The sequence below is a fragment of the Vanessa cardui genome, chromosome 19 (genome assembly GCF_905220365.1).
Source record: "Vanessa cardui chromosome 19, ilVanCard2.1, whole genome shotgun sequence".
NCBI classification, from domain to species: Eukaryota; Metazoa; Arthropoda; class Insecta; order Lepidoptera; family Nymphalidae; genus Vanessa; species Vanessa cardui.
Genome location: NC_061141.1, coordinates 9,152,739 through 9,173,093, shown reverse-complemented (window position 1 = coordinate 9,173,093; position 20,355 = coordinate 9,152,739). Strand labels below are relative to the sequence as shown.

The 20,355-nt window shown below is 31.6% G+C and overlaps 1 protein-coding gene across 1 annotated transcript in view; it reads left to right on the top strand.

The window, feature by feature from the left end:
• LOC124537804 (myosin light chain kinase, smooth muscle-like) overlaps window positions 1–19,013 on the top strand; it is a 41,655-nt gene extending 22,642 nt beyond the window's left edge. Inside the window, exons 3-8 of the mRNA XM_047114714.1 lie at window positions 3,760–3,850; window positions 5,777–5,980; window positions 14,833–14,974; window positions 15,702–15,901; window positions 16,500–16,652; window positions 17,205–19,013. Coding sequence (XP_046970670.1) covers window positions 3,760–3,850; window positions 5,777–5,980; window positions 14,833–14,974; window positions 15,702–15,901; window positions 16,500–16,652; window positions 17,205–18,384 — 1,970 coding nt within the window. The 3' untranslated portion in view covers window positions 18,385–19,013. The remainder of the gene's footprint in view (window positions 1–3,759; window positions 3,851–5,776; window positions 5,981–14,832; window positions 14,975–15,701; window positions 15,902–16,499; window positions 16,653–17,204) is intronic.
• Window positions 19,014–20,355: the final 1,342 nt, after the last annotated feature.

Genomic DNA, 20,355 nt, shown 5'->3' with positions numbered 1-20,355 from the left:
AGAAATATATTAGAAACGATTATTTCTTAACGAATTTAAAATAAGAAGGATTTATTCGTGTTGAATTTTCTTTTTTTTAATGCGTTCTTTGCCAATTATTTACTACCTATATTAGATAGGCTGTGTTATTACGGAACTTATGCAAATGTATTTTTTTTAATTATTGATTTTTTTAAATAGAAACTCATTAAAAACACGCCATCTCCAGCATACACCCACTTGTTACTCATAATCTGTATTATTGCGACTCGTCTACAGAATATTGTACATTTTAATTGCGTATTTAGATTTTATCTTCGACGTCATTAAATTTTTCCGTAGAGGAAGTTTTATCGTTCGTGTCATCATTATTTTTGCCTTTGAGATATGTTTTAGACATTTTTAATCTAGATTTTTTTTTTTCTTTAATCTTTATATTTTTATTTATAAAAGCAGATAAGCCAATAACCGGCCAGTTACCTTTTTCAACTGTAAGAAGTATTAATAGAATGATGAAAAACCCGTAAATTGTCCCACATTTTTCTTGAGCTTAGAGATTTTTATACACCTGATAATTTGCCCGATTTTAAACATGCTATTTACGGTCAAGATTCACGACTGTCAACCGCAGGACTCAGGGACATTCACATTTAAATATTTTTTTGCCTAATTGCCAAAGCCAAATTGAATATACTATGATAAATCACAATAAGTGTGAATGCAACTTATTCTCTAATCCCTAACTCTTATATTCCATTGTCAATTCAAACAAAGTCAACGAATTGTCAACGTCAAACGCAAAGAAGGACTTTACATGTGTAGCACTGACATTTACTAAAAAAAGAAGCGTTATTGCCCCAGCCAAACGGGACCTTGTAATCCACAGCCTTACAAACAAACCACTTCACAGACGAACAGTAAAGTAATTCATTTATAAACAAACTAAATCAACATAATTAAATTCATACAAAAGACAATTTTTAAGACTAACCTTTAAATTTAATGATCGCCATATTTGCACAAGTGGTTTAGAGACTTTTAAGTAAACGTAAAACGGAATTTATTTAATTGAAGGTCGAATATAATTTTTAAAATCTTATAAGTGTATTGCATCTTTGTATTTTTTCTTTAATTAAAATTCTCATTAAATATATATGTTATTAATATTTCCTTATAGTCGAAATTATTAATTGGATTTTAAATAGTGGTAACATTTGCGCTATGGCTTTTATGTAAACATAAACAGTCAATATCAATGTTTATGATTTTGCTATGAACTAATAATCTATTTAATTAACATTTGTTTCATTAATAAATTCAATTACAGTAACATTTGTTTGTATAAAATATTATCAAATAAAGTCGTGGATACGTGAACCGGCTTAATTTGAGTTACATTTTTTTCTCATAATACCGATAATCATTACCGGCAAACCTCAAAACAATATAAATAGCCGACAACATACAGCCTTTTTTCTCCAAAAAAAGACAAAAATTTAAAAATTATAGAAATAAATTGGCAATATATCTACCCTCCCAATTTGTTATTAGTTTTTTTTTACTAGGCTATCTAATGTAAGTTTTTTTTTTATTTATGTTGGAATAATTAGTAACACTTAACTAAAGGAACCTTTGGCTTATTTTAGTAGAGTATCTTTTTAAATATATTCCTAAGTATCCTATCACCAAAGAGCAGTATGGTTCATTGCGTTTCGGTTGTGTGAGTGTAATTACAAACACATAGACATGTTTCCCAAGGTTAGTGGCGTATTGGAGGTGTGAGGAATGATCAATATTTATTGTGGCGCCAATTTCTATGAGCGGTGGTTACCACACACTTGACAGCTGATCGCGCCAATTTTTGATGGCGCCCTATTCCGAATTATACTTCCGAGGCCACTTCGTATTGATATAATGACATAGAGACTGATTTTGTATTTTATAGGATTTTAATTGACATATTTCTAAAAATATTATATTTTTTATTTTAAAAATAGTAGAATATTAACGATATTTATTTATCGACTGTCGATAAAAACGATACGATGAAAGAATTCGGTAGACCAAATTAAATCAATACCATTTTAACGAAAAAATTGATCTTTAATTAATGACCTTTAAATATATACATAATATTGATAGATATCTATAATATATCATTTGGTTATTAATTAAGCTTATTTAAGTAACATGAAATGCATCAGTTTATTGATAGAAAATTTACTATAAAAAAAAAGATAAAAATAAAGAGACATATTAAACATAAACTATAGACAATACAAATATAACTTTGAGAAAATTAAACAATTTATAAATTTTCCAAAGAAGATCAAAGCGTCTTATCAGAACACGCGTATATAGCACGCAGCGATTTAAGGCGGCGCCGACAGCGTCGCGCACGCAACAGACTAAACAATAATCCAGGTCTTAGCACATGCACCATCACCTTATAATACTTGAACATTCGCCATAATACGTACTAACTTCCCTGTCAACCGGAGTAAGTGAAAACAGCATAATTTCTTACTTTCTAAAACACGATCGTCTAGTTTTTTTTTTAGTCTATGCGCGTTTGATACGATCCAATCCAACGTCTTAATTAACTTTTAAATGTCAATTGCAGTGAGAAAAAAATTGATCGGATGTTGTTATCGTGAATCTTCTACTTTCATCTTCTAAAGCACAGATAAATTTGTACAATTATCAAGACAGATTATAAATAAGTGTGATGTTATCTAATTTCCTTGCAAATAATAAAAATTGTCCTCATTTTCATTGTCTCTGGTCAACCTATATTCTTTATATATGTATACATTTCGGTGTCCTAGTGTGTTTATTGTTATTTTCCTTGAATATATTTTTTAAAATTTTTCTTATACAAATAGCGTATTAAATACCTTCTAACATTACAAAAAGATGTATTCTTTTAGCAAAACATTTTCGCGAAACAAACTTTATACGATTATTGAAATAATAATCGTGTTTTATTATATTTCCATGATAATTAGGAATACATAGCTTACATAATGTGAAGATGTAATACATACAAATAGTTTATAGTTGAAAAAATATTTATTAATGCGATATGCAAAACAAATAGTATTTTAACCTCAATCCATTTCTGTGTGTTTTTGTTTAAAAATGGAATGATTAAAGTATATCAAGCGTTTCTCAACTGTGTTGTTCATCTACATTTAAATTATAGCACTTGAGAGTTTGGATGGTTGCGTATTTGTGTTATATAGCCCGCCCTTTGAGGAAGACTATAGACGAGAAACTTTACATAACAATCCTTAGTAGCCTAGTAATCTATCGCTAACTAAGGGCTACTCTATAACGTAAGAAACGAGCACGTAAATTAGAAATAAGGTTTTATATTTTTTAATATATATTAGCTTCACTTGTAACTATGCATGTAAGAAAATCTTGAAATCTTAATTTAACCGTCTTTCCGCTCTCCGATTAGGATGAAAATTTGCACATGCTCTGATTTCTGATGACAGACAATACCACGTACGACGTAGGAGTAAAGTAATACCAGCTAAGAAACGTCATTGCAAATCCAATATGGCGGCCTCCCCAAGATGGAGATAGGCTATTTCAAATAGACCCCCATGATATGGGTATCAAATGAAGGGAAACTAAAACTAAAAATAAACTTTGAACTATTATTTTTGGACAAAACGCTCTATTTGTAATTTTTAGTGCTTGCTAAAAGTGTGTATTTTACTTTTAAGCTAATATTATTTTAATATTTAATTGTTTTTTTTTTGTTTTCAGAAATAGAGCCGCCGTTTCCCTGTCGAGATGTCACAATCAAAAGGAATACGGATGTTAACGACTTCTTCGATATGCTATCGGAGATCGGCCGGTGAGTCACAATCATTCGTTATACTATTGATAGTGTAAATCGCATTGTAGTGTTGCCAACACTTGAGACGGTTTTTTTAATAACTACGAGTACGGAGCGCCCACGACTCTCTTCTCAGAACAAGCGATTAGTAATCTCTATTAGTATTCTAAGCTCGATCTGAGATTTGATTGAGGAATGCCTCCCAGATTAATTATAAACATTAGGAAGCACATTGTTTCTGTATAAAGAGCAACCCCGATACATTTTTTTCTTAATATATTTAAGTGTCCATGTAAAGTATATATAGTGATATTTTATTCACCCATTTCTCTTCGCCCTATTCCATCTATTTCGAAAAAAAAGGACAATATTCTTCAACGCGAAATTTTGTAGTTATATATGACCCTAACCTTCAAGCTAAGCATTGTAATATAATTATGATAATTGCTGTCATATATTATAAAACGCCTAGGTTCTATAATGAACAAGAAAAATCATTAAATATATATTTGTTAGGCTACTTAAATGAAAATGTTTTTTTTTTTAATTTTATTTACTATTTAAAAACTAAAAATGAAATGAATGCATTCCGCCTCTATTGTTTAGTTAATCTGTGGTAGGTGTCCGATTTACCAAAAAGCTGGTAATTCTATCATATATTATAAAACAAAGGAAGCTCTACAAATGGTTACCTATTTGAAAGTTTTGTTTCTTTCCTGTGGCTTCGTTCACATGAAATTATTTTTATAAATTGAATATCAATCATACATATATATGTATATATTCATATACCATCGCCTTGTCTTACGAGAGAATGAAAGAAGTGTTCGCATTTTTAACGTAGGTATAAGTGTTGGAAAATCAGAAGAAGATGATTTTGTTGATTCAACAAAATTTAGAAATATATTCTGCCGCCGTACAGCAATACTTATGTATTATTTGGATTTGAAGGGTGAGTGAGCCAGTGTAGCTACAGACACAAGGGACGTAACATCTAAAGTTACGTTGGTTGGTGACGCATTGGGGTGATGCAAAGAATGGTTGCACTTGTCGCCAACTTCAAATAAATGGGTTAATGGGAAAAACGGATCATGATATCACCATCTTAAAGGAAGCCTTTGTTTCTCCCAAAGAACAAAATTTAACAAAATGGAATTTAACAAATTTAACATTAAAATTACTTCAATGTGTACCTACTTTTAAGTATATGATGATTTAATTACTTTTAAGTATATGAAGTATAAGTATTAATAAACTTAATTTTCTGTTATGTAACTTTCTCAAAAACTCAAACAAATCTATTAAAATAACGGTTTCAAAAACGAATATAACATTTGAAGATGTTTCAGAACGGATTAATTAATAAGTCACGTGTATCAGGGAATAACTTGTTTATCTGAATCGACAATTTCAAGAGCTTATTAAATGTTACGTTGAATCATTTTCATTACGCGACATTTAATTACTCGTATCAATTGAATTTCCGTTTTTGATTAGATCTAACAACCTTACTTATAATAGTTAGGAATACTAATGTATTGGCCGCCAAACTTCGCGTTTATGAAAAATATTTATTTTTAATTTCTAAACTTATGACATGTTTTGTTTTGATTTTATTTCATTGTAAACTCAAGTGCAAGTCACTCGTCTACATTTGGCATCAAAACGGTGGAACTTTATTTTTCTTATATTCTAGCCGGCCAGTCACATTTTACGCTCTCGTAAATTAATTCTTTTTTAAATTGTAACACATTAGTAAATTGCAATCAAGAATTATCTTTAATTTTCTGAGCACATATAGCTGAAGCTCTTCAAAATGAGACTATAACCATGAAATTATTTGGATGCAGCTATCATTCCATAATTACTCGGAGAAAAATCGCCTCACGTTATTAATACATAAGATTGTTATCTCATAGCTAACATTATCTTTTCTTTCTTTAGGGGCAAATTTGGCACAGTATACCTCTGCAGAGAGAAAAGCACCGGCTTAGAACTCGCAGCGAAACTGGTCTCCGTCAATCGAAGAGATGAGAGAAGGAATGTCGAACGAGAGGTCGATGTGATGAGACGCCTCCGACATCCGAGGCTGATACAGCTGTACGACGCTTATGACTGGGGGAAGTACATGTGCGTCGTTTTAGAACTGTGAGTATTTTCTATCTTTATTAAATAGATAAGATAACAATATGTTGATAAGTATAAGCCTCTATAGCTCAAGGGTATGAGTCGCCAGCGAAAAAACCCACAACAGGGATCTTTGGGCTATTGTCACCACCACTCGTAATACAGATATATTAGTAGTTTCTAAAATTCAAAATTATTTATTCAACAAGGAAATAATAATACCCGTTGTTATTGACTGTCAAAATTCTACCATTGGTTTGGAAATAACGGGTCAAACCTGAAAAAAAACAGGTGAAAGAAACAGCATTTCTTTTTACGTCAGCAATTTAAGATTACAAAAAATAATGAAACTCGAAAATACCTCAAAATAAAAGCTAAGAAACTCAAGCCAATAAGTCTGAAAAATCATCGTTTAAGTCTTAATTCCTTTGAATAAAGCAAGATAGAACATAAATTCATAATTACCTATTCATATTAATCTGCAGCAACATAACCAACAACAAAATTTAGACCTTAGAAAAAGTTAGACCTTATTGCTTTATACACTGCATTAAAAAAAACACAAGATCGTTTGATGGCGGCAGATTTCAAGAACGAAAGGGCAATTTATATGTCTAGCAACTAACCAAATGTTCATTAAATAGTTGTATTCACTGCGCTTGCGCCGATTCAGGATTGAAATTAGAAGTAAAAACATTACCATTTAAACGTCCAAGGAAAAAGCGATTCGATTAAAGGTAATAGTACCACGACGTTCGTTCTGTCGGCAAATGCTAATCTTTGAGTCTAGTACACATTTATTATGTAAACAAATCGGTTTATGCAATGCTATAAAGAGTTGTTGTGTTTATATTTTTTATATATTACAATTGCAGTTTTACTAGCATCAATAAAGCTCCTTACTATCATCACGATTGTGCTTTACTATTTTGCTTACTTTTACAACCCTCTTAGTTTTGGTTTTACTGTTGTAACTTTTTGAATACAACTAACAAAAGGATTTATCCGGCAAATGCAAAACGTATTGAGGATTATTGAGATTTAACGATGAAAGAAACCATAAATAAACATCACACAATTTAGTAGATCGTGTCAAAAATTGATCACGAAGGCGCCCACGGCCGTAGTCGAGTCCATATTTATCCAGAAGTCCTGCTAAACAATCTTGTAAGATATCGAATATGTTCGATGACTGAAAATAAACAATTTTCCGTAATTACCTATATTTTAACCAAAAGTTAAAAGTTACATGATCATTTCGAAATTAACACTAATGATAATTACACAACGCTAGTAAATAATTATATACGCTCGCACAGAAGTGTAATGAAAATAGCCACATTACTCACAAGTGCTTGAAAATAAATTAGTTCCTGAAATTATGGTCTCGCGGTATAAGTAAAACGAATTGTTGTAATTGTGGCCAAGAATCTATTCGGACATTTCCGTCAGATGGGCTATTATCGCCATCTTTAGTCAGCTCGAATGCGCTTGGCTTATTAACGAAATTATGACGAAGTTCGTATGAAGTCTTATTAAGAACTCTTGAATGAAATATTTTGGCTATTAATAACGTGTATGGATTTAGATGATTTAATTGTAGAATGTACAGTCATCAGATTAATTATATATGTATATTAATAGCATAATATTTAATGCATTCCATCACGTATACAAATAAAATGAGATTTTAGAGGGTTATTTCAATTTCTATTATCTTTAAAGGGTCGTTCGTTACAACACGAAGAGTGACACTCGACTGATCACAATAGCTTCGTAATTCGATCTCATTATTCCAATGCTCATAGTCCTGGAGACAAACAAGTGAGGTTTCCCCCTGGAAAAATTCGAAGTAGCATCATGGAAACTACAAATTGACAATGTCCCGTTCCTCGGAAAGAACAAAAAGCCGTTGGTCCTGCGACTCGACTCTTTACATTTGTGTTGGATTTGCCGTCCCATAAGGTTAAAAGAATTCGAAAAATAATAAAGACTGCACCTGTGTTTATCACCAAGAGGTTTAACCACCAGAAGACAGGAGAACATCGTCATTTACTCACACATACACACGCACACATATGCAAAAAGCACCCATTCATTTAAATGACACTTTATGGTTTCCCAACGAATAATAATTACAAGACAACGAATGTTGATGTGACAAAATTCAAGTTCCATTGAAGGCGGCAATAAAATATAATAATAAATGCGTGCTCATACCAATGTCATGTGAATAATGATTGTAGTAATTATTATAAATGTGGGTGTACGAATCACCTGCGCCGGCGCATCGTAATTAGGCAGATTTTGTGCATTCTAAATGCGTTCGTTCATTCAAACGGTCCAATCGCGTTCTTCCAGGGTGAGTCATTTAATATTGTCAATCCACCCAACCCAACGCTAAACTATTTTAAGTAAAATTGTACTCATAGTACCTAAAACTGTCCACAGCAGTAGTACTAATGTAGTAAGCCACGCGTAACATCTGTTATATTTATATGACATACGTAATATGACAAATATACTAGCTTACAGACACAGAAAGTTTCAGCTTATTCATCCGCTATGCTGGATATATGTATTAAGTGTCGCAAAATTGCATCTGATTCATGATGAATTTTCCTCAAGATATTTTCGACACAATTGTGAAAATATCAGGATGAATATTTCGTACGTAAATAAAAGGATTACAAGCAATTTTGGTTAAAAGTCAAGCAAGCCGGCACGGGTATCTCAGCTGTGAACAAGATATATTACTAAGCTATAAATAAAAATGATCGCTATGGAAGGCGGGGTTAAGATACGCATCGGGCAGACGTACGCAGTTTTGTTTGGTTAACGTGTATTGACGTAGGTTACGGCTGAATTTGGTGTGGAGAATTCCAAGTTGGATTAAGGCTAGTAGCGGAGTATTGAACTACCGTGTTGATCTAAATTGACTTAACGTATTTATTTATTGCACATTATGTCAAGTTAAGTTTACTTATGACACTGAATACTGCTTGGGATACTTCTATCGAAACAAAATGGGATTTACGAAACACTTAGTATACAAAATAAATAAAGATATACTTCCTTATATTTAATAGTTAGATTAAACGTCATTTGACAATAACTTCTTAAAATAATATTTTAATAAAAAAAATTTTAACACGGCTGACGTTGGCTTTTTTTTCGCATTTAATTTGCAAAGATAGAACATTATACTTCCAAAAATAAACACAAATACGGATATCTATGTAATGTAGGTAGGTCAGTACCTCCAAAATGAAATGGAAAGTGTTACCAATGAAATATCAAGATTATTTGATGAAATTATTTACATTGCTCATGTAAAAACATCAACAAAAACCTGCATTGCGACGCAAAGTGAAGAGTTGCTTTAGTAAAAATGCCAAACGAGTACCGGTTTCTTATCACGCACAGTGTGATAGTGACTTCGAAAATTCACTTCGACTCGTTACGTTAAATTGCCAAAAATAGATGAGAGATAACACAGGTGTGGTAATTAGGTCGCACGATGACAGCCAACGTCAGGTGCTGAGCGCCTTTCGACAAATTAATTATAGAAATTTTACATTTACAAAGAAGGTTAGTAATTCAGGGTTGGCACGGCTTTATTTAACATACCGAGCCTATATTTTTACGTTAAGATTTATTTTTCTCTATTTATTATACTATTTTCTGACCGTTATATCGCGCTCTTGTTATTACTGGTTCTAGATATAATGTTCCGATGTAAATAGGTTATGTGCCATTCCAGGCCATAATTTATCTCAGTGCCATAATTCATACAGATCCGTTCTGTTTCTGCCATTAACAAACATCCATACATTCATTTTTTTATATCTATTTTAATACCAAAATTATTAATAAAAAATTAAATATATAAAACACCATATTACCAACTATAAGTACGTGTACAGTATAATATTAAAACAAATCGATATACGAGTATATCAATAATATAAGCGATAATTTGCGAGATAGACGCATAATTGTACAAGATTTCTTCTTTTAAATTGTTTTATAGAATTTTAGATGATTTATAAAAAATCTATACTGTAACATTTCAAAACTATCTTGGTTTTTTATCAAAACAAATCCGTTAATGAGCAAAGTGGGTGTATAAAACTAATAATGTATCTTATGTCAATATTAATTCAGTAAAAAAATAATTTAATTCAAAAGATATGCAAATAAGACCATTAAATCAATATAGTATCGACTACCATCCAGCAGTATTTTAAAACTGTCATACAGATAAAATTCGCAGATATACAACAAAGTCACAATAATATAAATCATTATATTATCTGTTAAGAGAAATCTATAATGACAGAAATAAATAAACCGCGAATTCGCTTCTTCGTATCTTAGAATTAATGTCGGATATTATTATCTTAGATTCAACATTATTTAGAGTTATTATTGAGGACAAAGAAATTTAGTTCGAAGTGTTTTCACATTCCTCGTTTATTGTAAAGTTGAGTCACGACGAAAGTGACACAAAACGAACAGTTAGACAAATACGTGTGAAGATTTCCTTATGCGGTTATGGTACTTCTGTTATTGGACGACCAATGATTTTTCACGTCTCATTATACCCACGTCATGTGTCACGACTTAAAGTGCTCTTTCACAGATATTTATTTACTCAATATATATATAATATATGTATATGTTTAGACATAATCGATATTATTGCTATTAATATTATATATTATGCAAAAATGCGATATTAATGCAAAAGTAAGTCTGGCTGTTGATCTTTCCACTGAATTTTGAAGAATTTTAGTAACAAATCAAATCAAATCAAATCAATTTATTCAAATAAACTTCACAAAGAAGCGTTTTTGAATCGTCAACAATTAAATACTACCACCGTTTCAGAAAGCAGCTTCTAGCGAGAAGAAACGGCAAGAAACTCGCATAGTTGCTCTTTTTAAATAAACTGATTTACAATGCTGTTGTAACTGCTGTACTCCTAAATAACTAAATCCTGAACGAAACCATGGGCTACAACTAGTATGTTGCTCTGAATATTCTTGATGTTTTTTATAAATGAATTTTTAACGTACCTCATTAAATAATAACCTTTTTATTGATTCTACCTACAGGTAGTTATTAATTTTTTTTAAATATATTATAAGGTAAAACATGTAGAGTTTGTTCGATGTTTATATTCATACAGTAAAACGACTACAGAATGAATTCACCACGCCTTTCCGTTACAGACTAGCGAATCTTGAGTGGAATAAACTTCTAGCACTTTTAAAGATTCTTGCGGAGATTTGATATTGCAAATTTTTTAAAGAGTGATTTCGACAAGATTCCAAAATGAATGTAATGTATACGTGTGTGAAAACTCAACGATCACTTTGTCTAAATTGGAACGTAAACAGCACTTTACCCCACAGAAATAACAATAATTACCCATCGACAGAGAGTTATCGCTTTGACAGCCATTAATGTAAGGATACGCATTAAACGCGTTCCTGTTTACATCTCAATTAATCAAGATAATCCGATATAAGCTGAGCTAGAGTGCTTCCTTACTTGGCGACGTCTGCTCGATGTAAAGCTAGAAACACATTATAGTTACAATTAATTATTACCAGGATGATCGTGATTAAGAGTTATACATGAGGGCTATAATTTATTATCAAATCTTTATTTATAAATAGATATATCAAAACATAATTTTTAGTCAGATGATCTGCAATTCGAGTAAAACAAAAACCTCTTTTATAAGGACTTCTTAGTTGATATTACAATAAAAAATGATAAAATATCGCGTATTTTGAATTTCAGTGGTACAAGTTTAATATTAAAAAACGATTTGAATCTGGGATGTTAGTATAATATTTAAAATAAAGAGCTTTGAAACAAAGAGTTCATATTATATACAATCATAGTCACACAAATTAATTCTTGATAAGTCGATTGAATACGATCTTATTTTATTCGATTTATCGTTTTAGAAAAAAACTTACAGTTACTTTCCAAGATATGAAGTCCTTACGCCATTATGTCGAAAAATTTAATGATGATATAATATTTATTCATTTTATTGTTTCATTTTATTGACCAAAATTATTGCTAATATTTCTAGCATTCTCAGCTTCATTCACGCCGTCTAGATTTACACACTATTTTTAATTCATTTTTGTGTAATTAATTGACAAATATTATTCGTATATCAATATTAACATAATTTAAAATAATAATCAACAACTATTTAATCTCTTTTTTAAATAATCAACACAATAGTTCGACCGGATAGATCCGAATCTTCATCAAATCAAAACGATATAATATATACAATACATATAACTAAACTTAGATACTAGTAATCTTATTGGACTGTAACTTTGTGTAATTCTTGTTTCCTTCTTTATTGCTATTTATTTTACTTATCTAATAATATTTAAAATGTTACTGGATTTATGATAGATATCAAAACGGTTTGTGTATGCGAAGTATGATTCCAGCCGCATGGGTGTTATTAAAGCGTGGCGTCAAACCGCGTCAGATATTACGACGTGCATAGTTGGCGAGACGCCATCCTGCCACTACATCCTAACTCCTCACATTAGGGTTGCCAGTAAACAAATAAATAATAAACAATTGGCATTATTGTAATTAGATTTTACTGGTGCTTGTCGGTTTGATTAATTACCATCTCGTAAATTAAAATACAACATAACACAACAAATACATATCAATCCGGGTAGCAACGTTGCAAATAAATACCTATGCCGAGATATTCTAGCATATTGTTGATATGGATAAATCTATGTTTATAATGTTACTATCCATAGTGTAATTAAACAAAACTAATGGCCTGTGATATTGGTTCGAACGATACAATAATAATTATTATTAACGAATGTTTTGTCTTTTACATCTTATTCGAGAAATGTCCATACCTTTATCTCCGTCATTTCACCTTATTCAACACGTAGTTATACTGAAAATAATAAAAAAAGGTTTACATACAAAAGAGTTTTTACTTAAAGTTTCGAAGTCGGAACCTACACCAACACATTATTAACACTGTGTTTAAATCATTGATTAGAAGCGGCATGTTCATTTGCTTGACTAATCTCTTAATATCCAATAAGTCCAATAACTACATATGTTACTTCGTTGTGTATTAATTTCCAGCCATGTTCCATAATAAAGATGAGCGTAAACACCGGTGCTGTGTTTTAACTGTCTCTTCTTGTTTATTTTCTTCATTTTACATTCTTGTTTTCATAACGTTAGTTGTTTATGTTCTGTGACCTTGTTATCTAAATTTATGATACAGTTGTATAGCAATTATCATTAGACTTACAAATTGCAATTTAATTATTTCAGAGCAAATTACGACAACGCATTAAATATTTTAATTAATTACATTTGGCAACCCTGGTCAGAAAAACGTTTGCTATTTACGATTCACGTTATAATAAAGTAGGTTTAATATATTCAATCGACAAGCATCCAGTATTACCTTATTGTTATAAACCTATGCAATATTCATCGTTGTTTCAAAGATTCATTTATCATATTGCTTTTATAACGGTGATAAAAATAAAACGTAATGGAAGAAAAGTTTTAAAGTTATAAATAGCAGACAAATTAACTAGGTTGAAAATGAATGTCAAGTATTTCATAATGCCAAATTTTATATAAAACTAGGAAAATGTTTTTTTTTATAGAGATGAATAATTAATGGTGGTTTAGTTTAGTACTGTACTGTACCTGAATGTGAAGTGGAGGTTTTTAAACGTAATACGAACTTACGTACAAAAAAATTGACATTTTAAACTGGTAACATTTCCCGTCATTTATGTTAATTTTTTTAAGGTTGATAAAATTAGAAGAACCTAATAAAAATCGCTCTTTATCATTACAAGCATAATTTATAAGAAGATGAAAAAATACCGTTATAAAGAAAATTCATTTTAAAATGCAATTTCCTCGATAAACGAGGGCTCGTAAATATTGTAAATTTACACAGCCGATGTTAACCGCTTACGTCAAATGTTTTTTTATAAATATTTTAGTAATAAATTGTAAGAAACGCTGACCGAAAAGCAGCTATGACGTAAATGAACAAAAACATACATAAAACCAGTGGATGACGTACACATTCATTCATCCTAAAATAAAGCTTGTAGCTAAATTAGGCAAATACAACTAGATGTACATTTGTAAGCATAAAAAAAGTTAAAATCAAAATAAGGTCTTATTCTTATACCATTATTATTATTTATTTCGTAATTATATGCGTATTCATTTGAGTTACACACGTCATGCATCTGGGCACGCTTTTATATTATACATACATAATAAATATTTAAAAATAATTTAAATATAAGTTAACATATTATTATTTTTTATATTTTGAGTAAAATTACAAGGTCGAATATTTCATATTCTAAAAGCAGTTTCACAAATTTAGCGAGCTTGTTTTTTTTTAATCCTGTCTATTACAATTTGGCGTTACAGTCGGCTTTGGCCTTGACTTTTTTTGGCGCCAACACTCTATTTCAATGTAACGATTACTTTTTAACGATGGTCAATATCAGACTTTTTGGCAAAATCTCAAAATGTCATACTTTTTTCGTCGTACACATGTTTCGTGTATTTTATCTAAATCAACACTGACACGACGTAGAAAATTCCGAACTTTAAGTTTCAAAAAAGTTGACATCTTAAAACTGAATAGATATTTATTATCTGCGATTTTAGAGAGTAAGATCTACGTAGCAAGCAACCGATCGAGTTTAATTTAAATTTATTACCTAAAGGACTGGCCTAATAAGAAATAACGGTAATTTAAAAAATCACGCAAATTAACGGTTTAATTTTATTTTCAGAATCACGGGAGGAGAATTATTCGAGCGCGTGATCGACGAGGACTTTGTCTTGACGGAGCGAGCGTGTACCGTGTTCATGCGGCAAATATGCGAGGGAATTGAATTCGTGCACAGGCAGAATATACTGCACCTCGATATGAAGGTGATTATATATTTATATGTCATTTTACATATATCGACATGATATATTATTATTACAATTAATGGTAAACTTGTTTTTGCCGAAAACAAACAACGCAACATAATGCATTTAATTCTGTTGACACTTAGATTTTTAAATATTATTTAAAAAAAATTTAATGTCTTTAATTTTTGTCTATGGTAACTTTTTTTATTTTGAGTGAACACATTAGTAAATCCATTACGCCTGAACCCTCTTCATGACAAATTATATTAATTAACTGTCCGTATTTGTAGTGGCGTAAATAATTGATGATTTTAAGACATCCTTAAATTATGAAATTAAAGAGTTGACACATTTAAGTATATAATATGTCTGTGCAGAATACTTTATTTACCCAATGTAAACACTAACTGGCTTGAAATTTGAAATAAAAAATAATATAGTTGACTCCTTCACCTCGAGACTCCATCTTGGTAGTGATCCAAGTCGTTAATCAGAATGGCGGAAAAGCTTGCGCGGGAGTTTTATGATTGTCTACTACAACGTCGCCATTATTGTTTTTTATTATTCACAGCGAATATTTTCATTTCAGTCGTTTGTAAATCTCATAGCATGGACGAATTTTAATTTAGAGTAATCTGTTTTTACTCCGACTTATATGTTTATAGAAATTTGTCATCACGCGTGCGAAGTTTTATTTTCGCTACATGAGAGTATTTTTAATGTATGATTATTTTGATTTCAGCCAGAAAATATTCTGTGCCTGACAAAAGCGGGAAATCGGATAAAAATCATCGATTTCGGCCTCGCTCGCTTCTACGACCCAGAAAAGAAGTTGCAAGTACTATTCGGTACTCCCGAGTTCGTTGCGCCCGAAGTAGTCAATTTCGACCAAATCGGTTACGGCACAGATATGTGGTCGATTGGAGTTATCTGTTATGTTCTGTAAGTTTTTAAATATTCATTACAACAACAACAACAGCCTGTAAATTCCCACTGCTGTGCTAAAGGCCTCCTCTCCCTTTGAGGAGAAGGTTTTGGAACATTTTCCACCACGCTGTTTCAATGCGGGTTGGTGGAATGCACATGTGGCAGAATTTCTATGAAATTTGTCACATGCAGGTTTCCTCACGATGTTTTCCTTCAACGCTGAGCACGAGATGAATTATAAAGACAAATTAAGCACATGAAACAGCGGTGCTTGCCTGGGTTTGAACCCGCAATTATCGGTTAAGATGCACGCGTTCTAACCACTGGGCCATCTCGACTCACAATGTGACTGTATATTAATCGTCTCTTTTTAATAAGTTCCGATGTTGTGTTGAGTCGAAATGGACCCATTAATAAAACACGTCAGTCTAAATCCGAGGACATAGAAATTCCTATCAACTTCTTATAATAAGATAAAATCAGCTCCAAATTTTAAATGGAACAAAAGAGAACATATTACATCTCGTAGTGTTTCTCTTCACTTAATATTTAACCGAGTTGGACATTTGTATTCCGTATTATTAAATTTATGATACATTTTTTTTATTTCCAGTTTATCTGGCTTATCACCATTCATGGGCGAAACGGATATAGAAACAATGGCGAATGTGACGATAGCTAAATACGATTTCGATGATGAAGCATTCAACGAGATATCAGAAGACGCCAAAGACTTCATCAGCAAACTACTCGTGAAAGACAAAGAGTAAGTTCTGTAAACAGTAGTTTGAGTTGTATTAGAAGTAGTTTTTTTTATTAAATAGCATAATTTAGTAGATCTATTTGAATTTAATAGGAACTTACCCTTTGATATCGGGTTAATGTTTCGATATAAATATCCTTCATGAATCGTTAAAAAATTAAATAAAAAAATATATTTAAAATGTTTTAATTCGACTCGCATTAATGCTGCAAAGAGTCAGCCTGCCGGTAAAGACCCTTTGTTACTTGACTCTCATCCAACACTGAATGTATCCAGTCACTAACGTATTATAATCGACCGACTCGTATCTATTTTACTGACCCTCCATTACATATATTACATTTACATATATTATATCATGCTAACTTCTGTTTAGACTAAGATTAAGATTAAATTAGCTTCCCAAAAACTTAGATGTAATGCCTATCCTCCCGCACCCATCCTTGCTTATAGAAATCATATAGCTGAATTTGCTTGAAATTAATTTATCCATATTTTTACCTTTGACTGCACAGTAAGGTGTTGGGGTGATAGTAACAAGGGTCTTTGTCGCAGGTCACGTCCCAGTGCTACGGAGTGTTTACGACACCAGTGGCTCAGGAAAAGAACACCAGTGAAGCAAGACAAACCCAGACAACAACCGCAGCTCTCCCCCAAACACGAACTTGATGTAGCCAAAGACAATTTAAGACTCTTCGTAGAACGATGGAGCGAACATCCCAATTCCCCATATGTGTTTGACATTGAAGCCCAGGAGATCCTTTGTCTTGTAAATGGAAATTGCGAGAGGTCGTCCATTGGTGGCTGTTCTCCATCGCCGAGAAGTTCCCTTAGTAGTTCTCCAGATGTAGTTTTCGATGAAGACGATTTAGAACCACCACCTCTGAGAGATCCGACTCACTCGACTAGATACAACCCAGTCGAAAGGAGAGCGTCAGACAGCAGTTGTTTCATGCACAAGAAACAAGACATTTTTGTTAGAAAAAACTTAGCGGAAGAAATAAAAAAATTGTCAGACCATCTATTTATGTTGTCGACTATGAATACGGATCTAGCCAACAACAATAACATGAAAGAAGTTGATAAAAACGTTTCTGAAATTAAGAAATTCAGCAAAGAAGATAAAAAAATACCAAATGGCTTTAAAACTGAATCAAAATCGAGCATCACAAAAACTATGACGAATGGTAACGCGACGACCAGTGAGAAAAAAGTATTCACATCGAAATCTAGTCATAAAATAAGCTCGACGTTTCTCACAGATAAAGAACCTGAAAAGCCGATGACAAGCAAAATGCCATGGGTCAAGTCGACGAGATCGAAGAGAGTGACCACTACTAGCAGAGACGTGCCAGATCAACCAATCGAAAGACGCAACACATTTTTCGAAGAATTTGATCGCAGACGTGATAGGATAGACAAACTTGTGAATGGCTTCGAAAATGGCAGACAATTGCCATACAGAAGAGGAGATGAAAACAATGCGCACAGAACGAAAGATTTATTACTACATCTCCTCGAAAAATGGGGTGAAAACGAAGACGTCGAAGGAGAGAGAACCGCTGGTGGAACTTCTAACAGTGGACGACACCAGTCGATCTCCTTGGAATGGTCACAATCCAACCAACTAGCGCAAAATTCCATGTCCAGTCTGCACGCTTTTTTCAAAAGACAGTCATCGGACGAAAAAGTCCAAAAGAAAAATGTTACCGCGAAAGTTTCAAGTTCCAAGTGATATGTATAAATGTTTTTGAAACAGGGACTATGTGCCATGACATCGCGTTGTTCAGAAAGATAAACTTCGGAGTAGTTTAATTACGCTTAAGCATTTAAAAACATTAGATGCTAAGAATGTTTAGCGTATAAGGTTTAGGAGTCTCGGAAACAAAGCAAGCTGACTAGATTTTGGAAATGAATACATAAATCGAAATTTTATTTATAAATTACGAAGTAAATTCAAATGTTTGTTTTCAAATCTTCAAATTTATCCTGATCTCAATCATAAAGACTCGACCGGCTTAAGAGTTAATCTTTCTGAATGTATGGTAGGTTACCAAAGTAGGGCATGAGATTATTTTAGTTTTTTTTTCTATACAAATGACAGCTAAATGACAATTAATTACGAATCTAGTCTTCATACTCAAAGCTCTGTATGGAATTCGCTTGCAGACAAGACTGAGACACATGAAATTACATTGACAATAGCACATAATTTTGTACTTTTTTGTAAATAATTTTACAGATATATGAATATTTACCCCCCAGCGTATTGTTCCTTATACGTACTTAAGTAATTGTATTGATTTTATTGATAATTTATTGTTATATGATGCTTATGTTGTTAAAATATAAGGCTTTATGAAACTGATTGTTTTATTTAAAGATGGTTCCTTAGATGGATCCTTTAGAGCAGGAAAGACAGGAAATAACCGATTGATGGTTACTTGTCCAATGTTCATAGACCATTACCATCGTTTTTTTACGATAGTCTTTTTGGCTATAAAATCGAAATGGTAATATTATCGTAATGCTATTATAATAACACTCGTACGATCATTCTTTCATGCCTGAATAAATAAAACACGTACATGTTTGAAGATAAGGCAAATGTTGCATCTGGTGTGTACGACAAAAAAAGTACAATATATCATTATCATTATTTTTCTTTTCAAGCGTTTAATGGTATGAACTGTGGTAAAAATAATTAATATATCTGTTTACTTTTATTTGAACACGTATAATGCTATTATTTGCGTTGAAAACAAATGCAATTATTATTTATAGGGAACGTTTGACGTCTTCGGCGACATTAACACATCCGTGGTTAATCCAATCTGCACTTTGCACTGAGCTTCACGTTACTAAAGCAAAATTGAAGAGATACGTTATCAAGAAACGTTGGGCGAAGGCGGTAGCGGCAGTTATTGCACTCAGAAGAATGGGAGCTAAGTTCGATGACGCTCAAGAAGATAAGAATATAAAATAAAAAACGTCATTTAAATTCGTAACCATTTCAGTATTTATAATCTGCAAGTTTTTTTCTGGTGGTAGTTATCATAATATTGGCGCGAAACATTTAACAATCTTATTAAATTCTATTTGCGATTTTTTTAAAATAAAATATTTTTTACTCAAATGCAATTAAATTTAAATTCATTAAATTGCAAAGTTACTTTTAGTCTATTAAGCATTTAATCTTATGTTTGAAAATAATTTGATAAAAATGTAATCTCAAACCTCGTTTAAATCTGTGGTTATGATTTTTACTAGAAAGCTAGATAGATAATTATATTTGTTTTTATAATTTGGAATACTCTTTGAAGTATACTTTTTTTAAAGTAAGAAACAAACTGAGGCTATGAAAAAGTTATGTTAAGTATAGTTTAAAAAAGTAATATAAATGACCAATCTGTTCACTTGGAATATTCAAATAATTTAATAATCTCTAACAAGATCTGTTATTAATTCATTTAATGTGTTGTTATTTTTTTCGTTTTTTTAATATTATTGTTATTTATATTTGTGAAAGACATTAACTACTAACAGTAAATTGATAATAATATTAATATGTTTTGCCAATAATTAGGTGTAGTTAGCAATTTAAAATAATTTAAGCTAAAGAGGTTTTTTGTAAGTAAGTACTATTTTTTTACAAACCGAAGTTTACTCCGAAGTATTAATCATTTTAGAGAACTGTTTTGTTTCA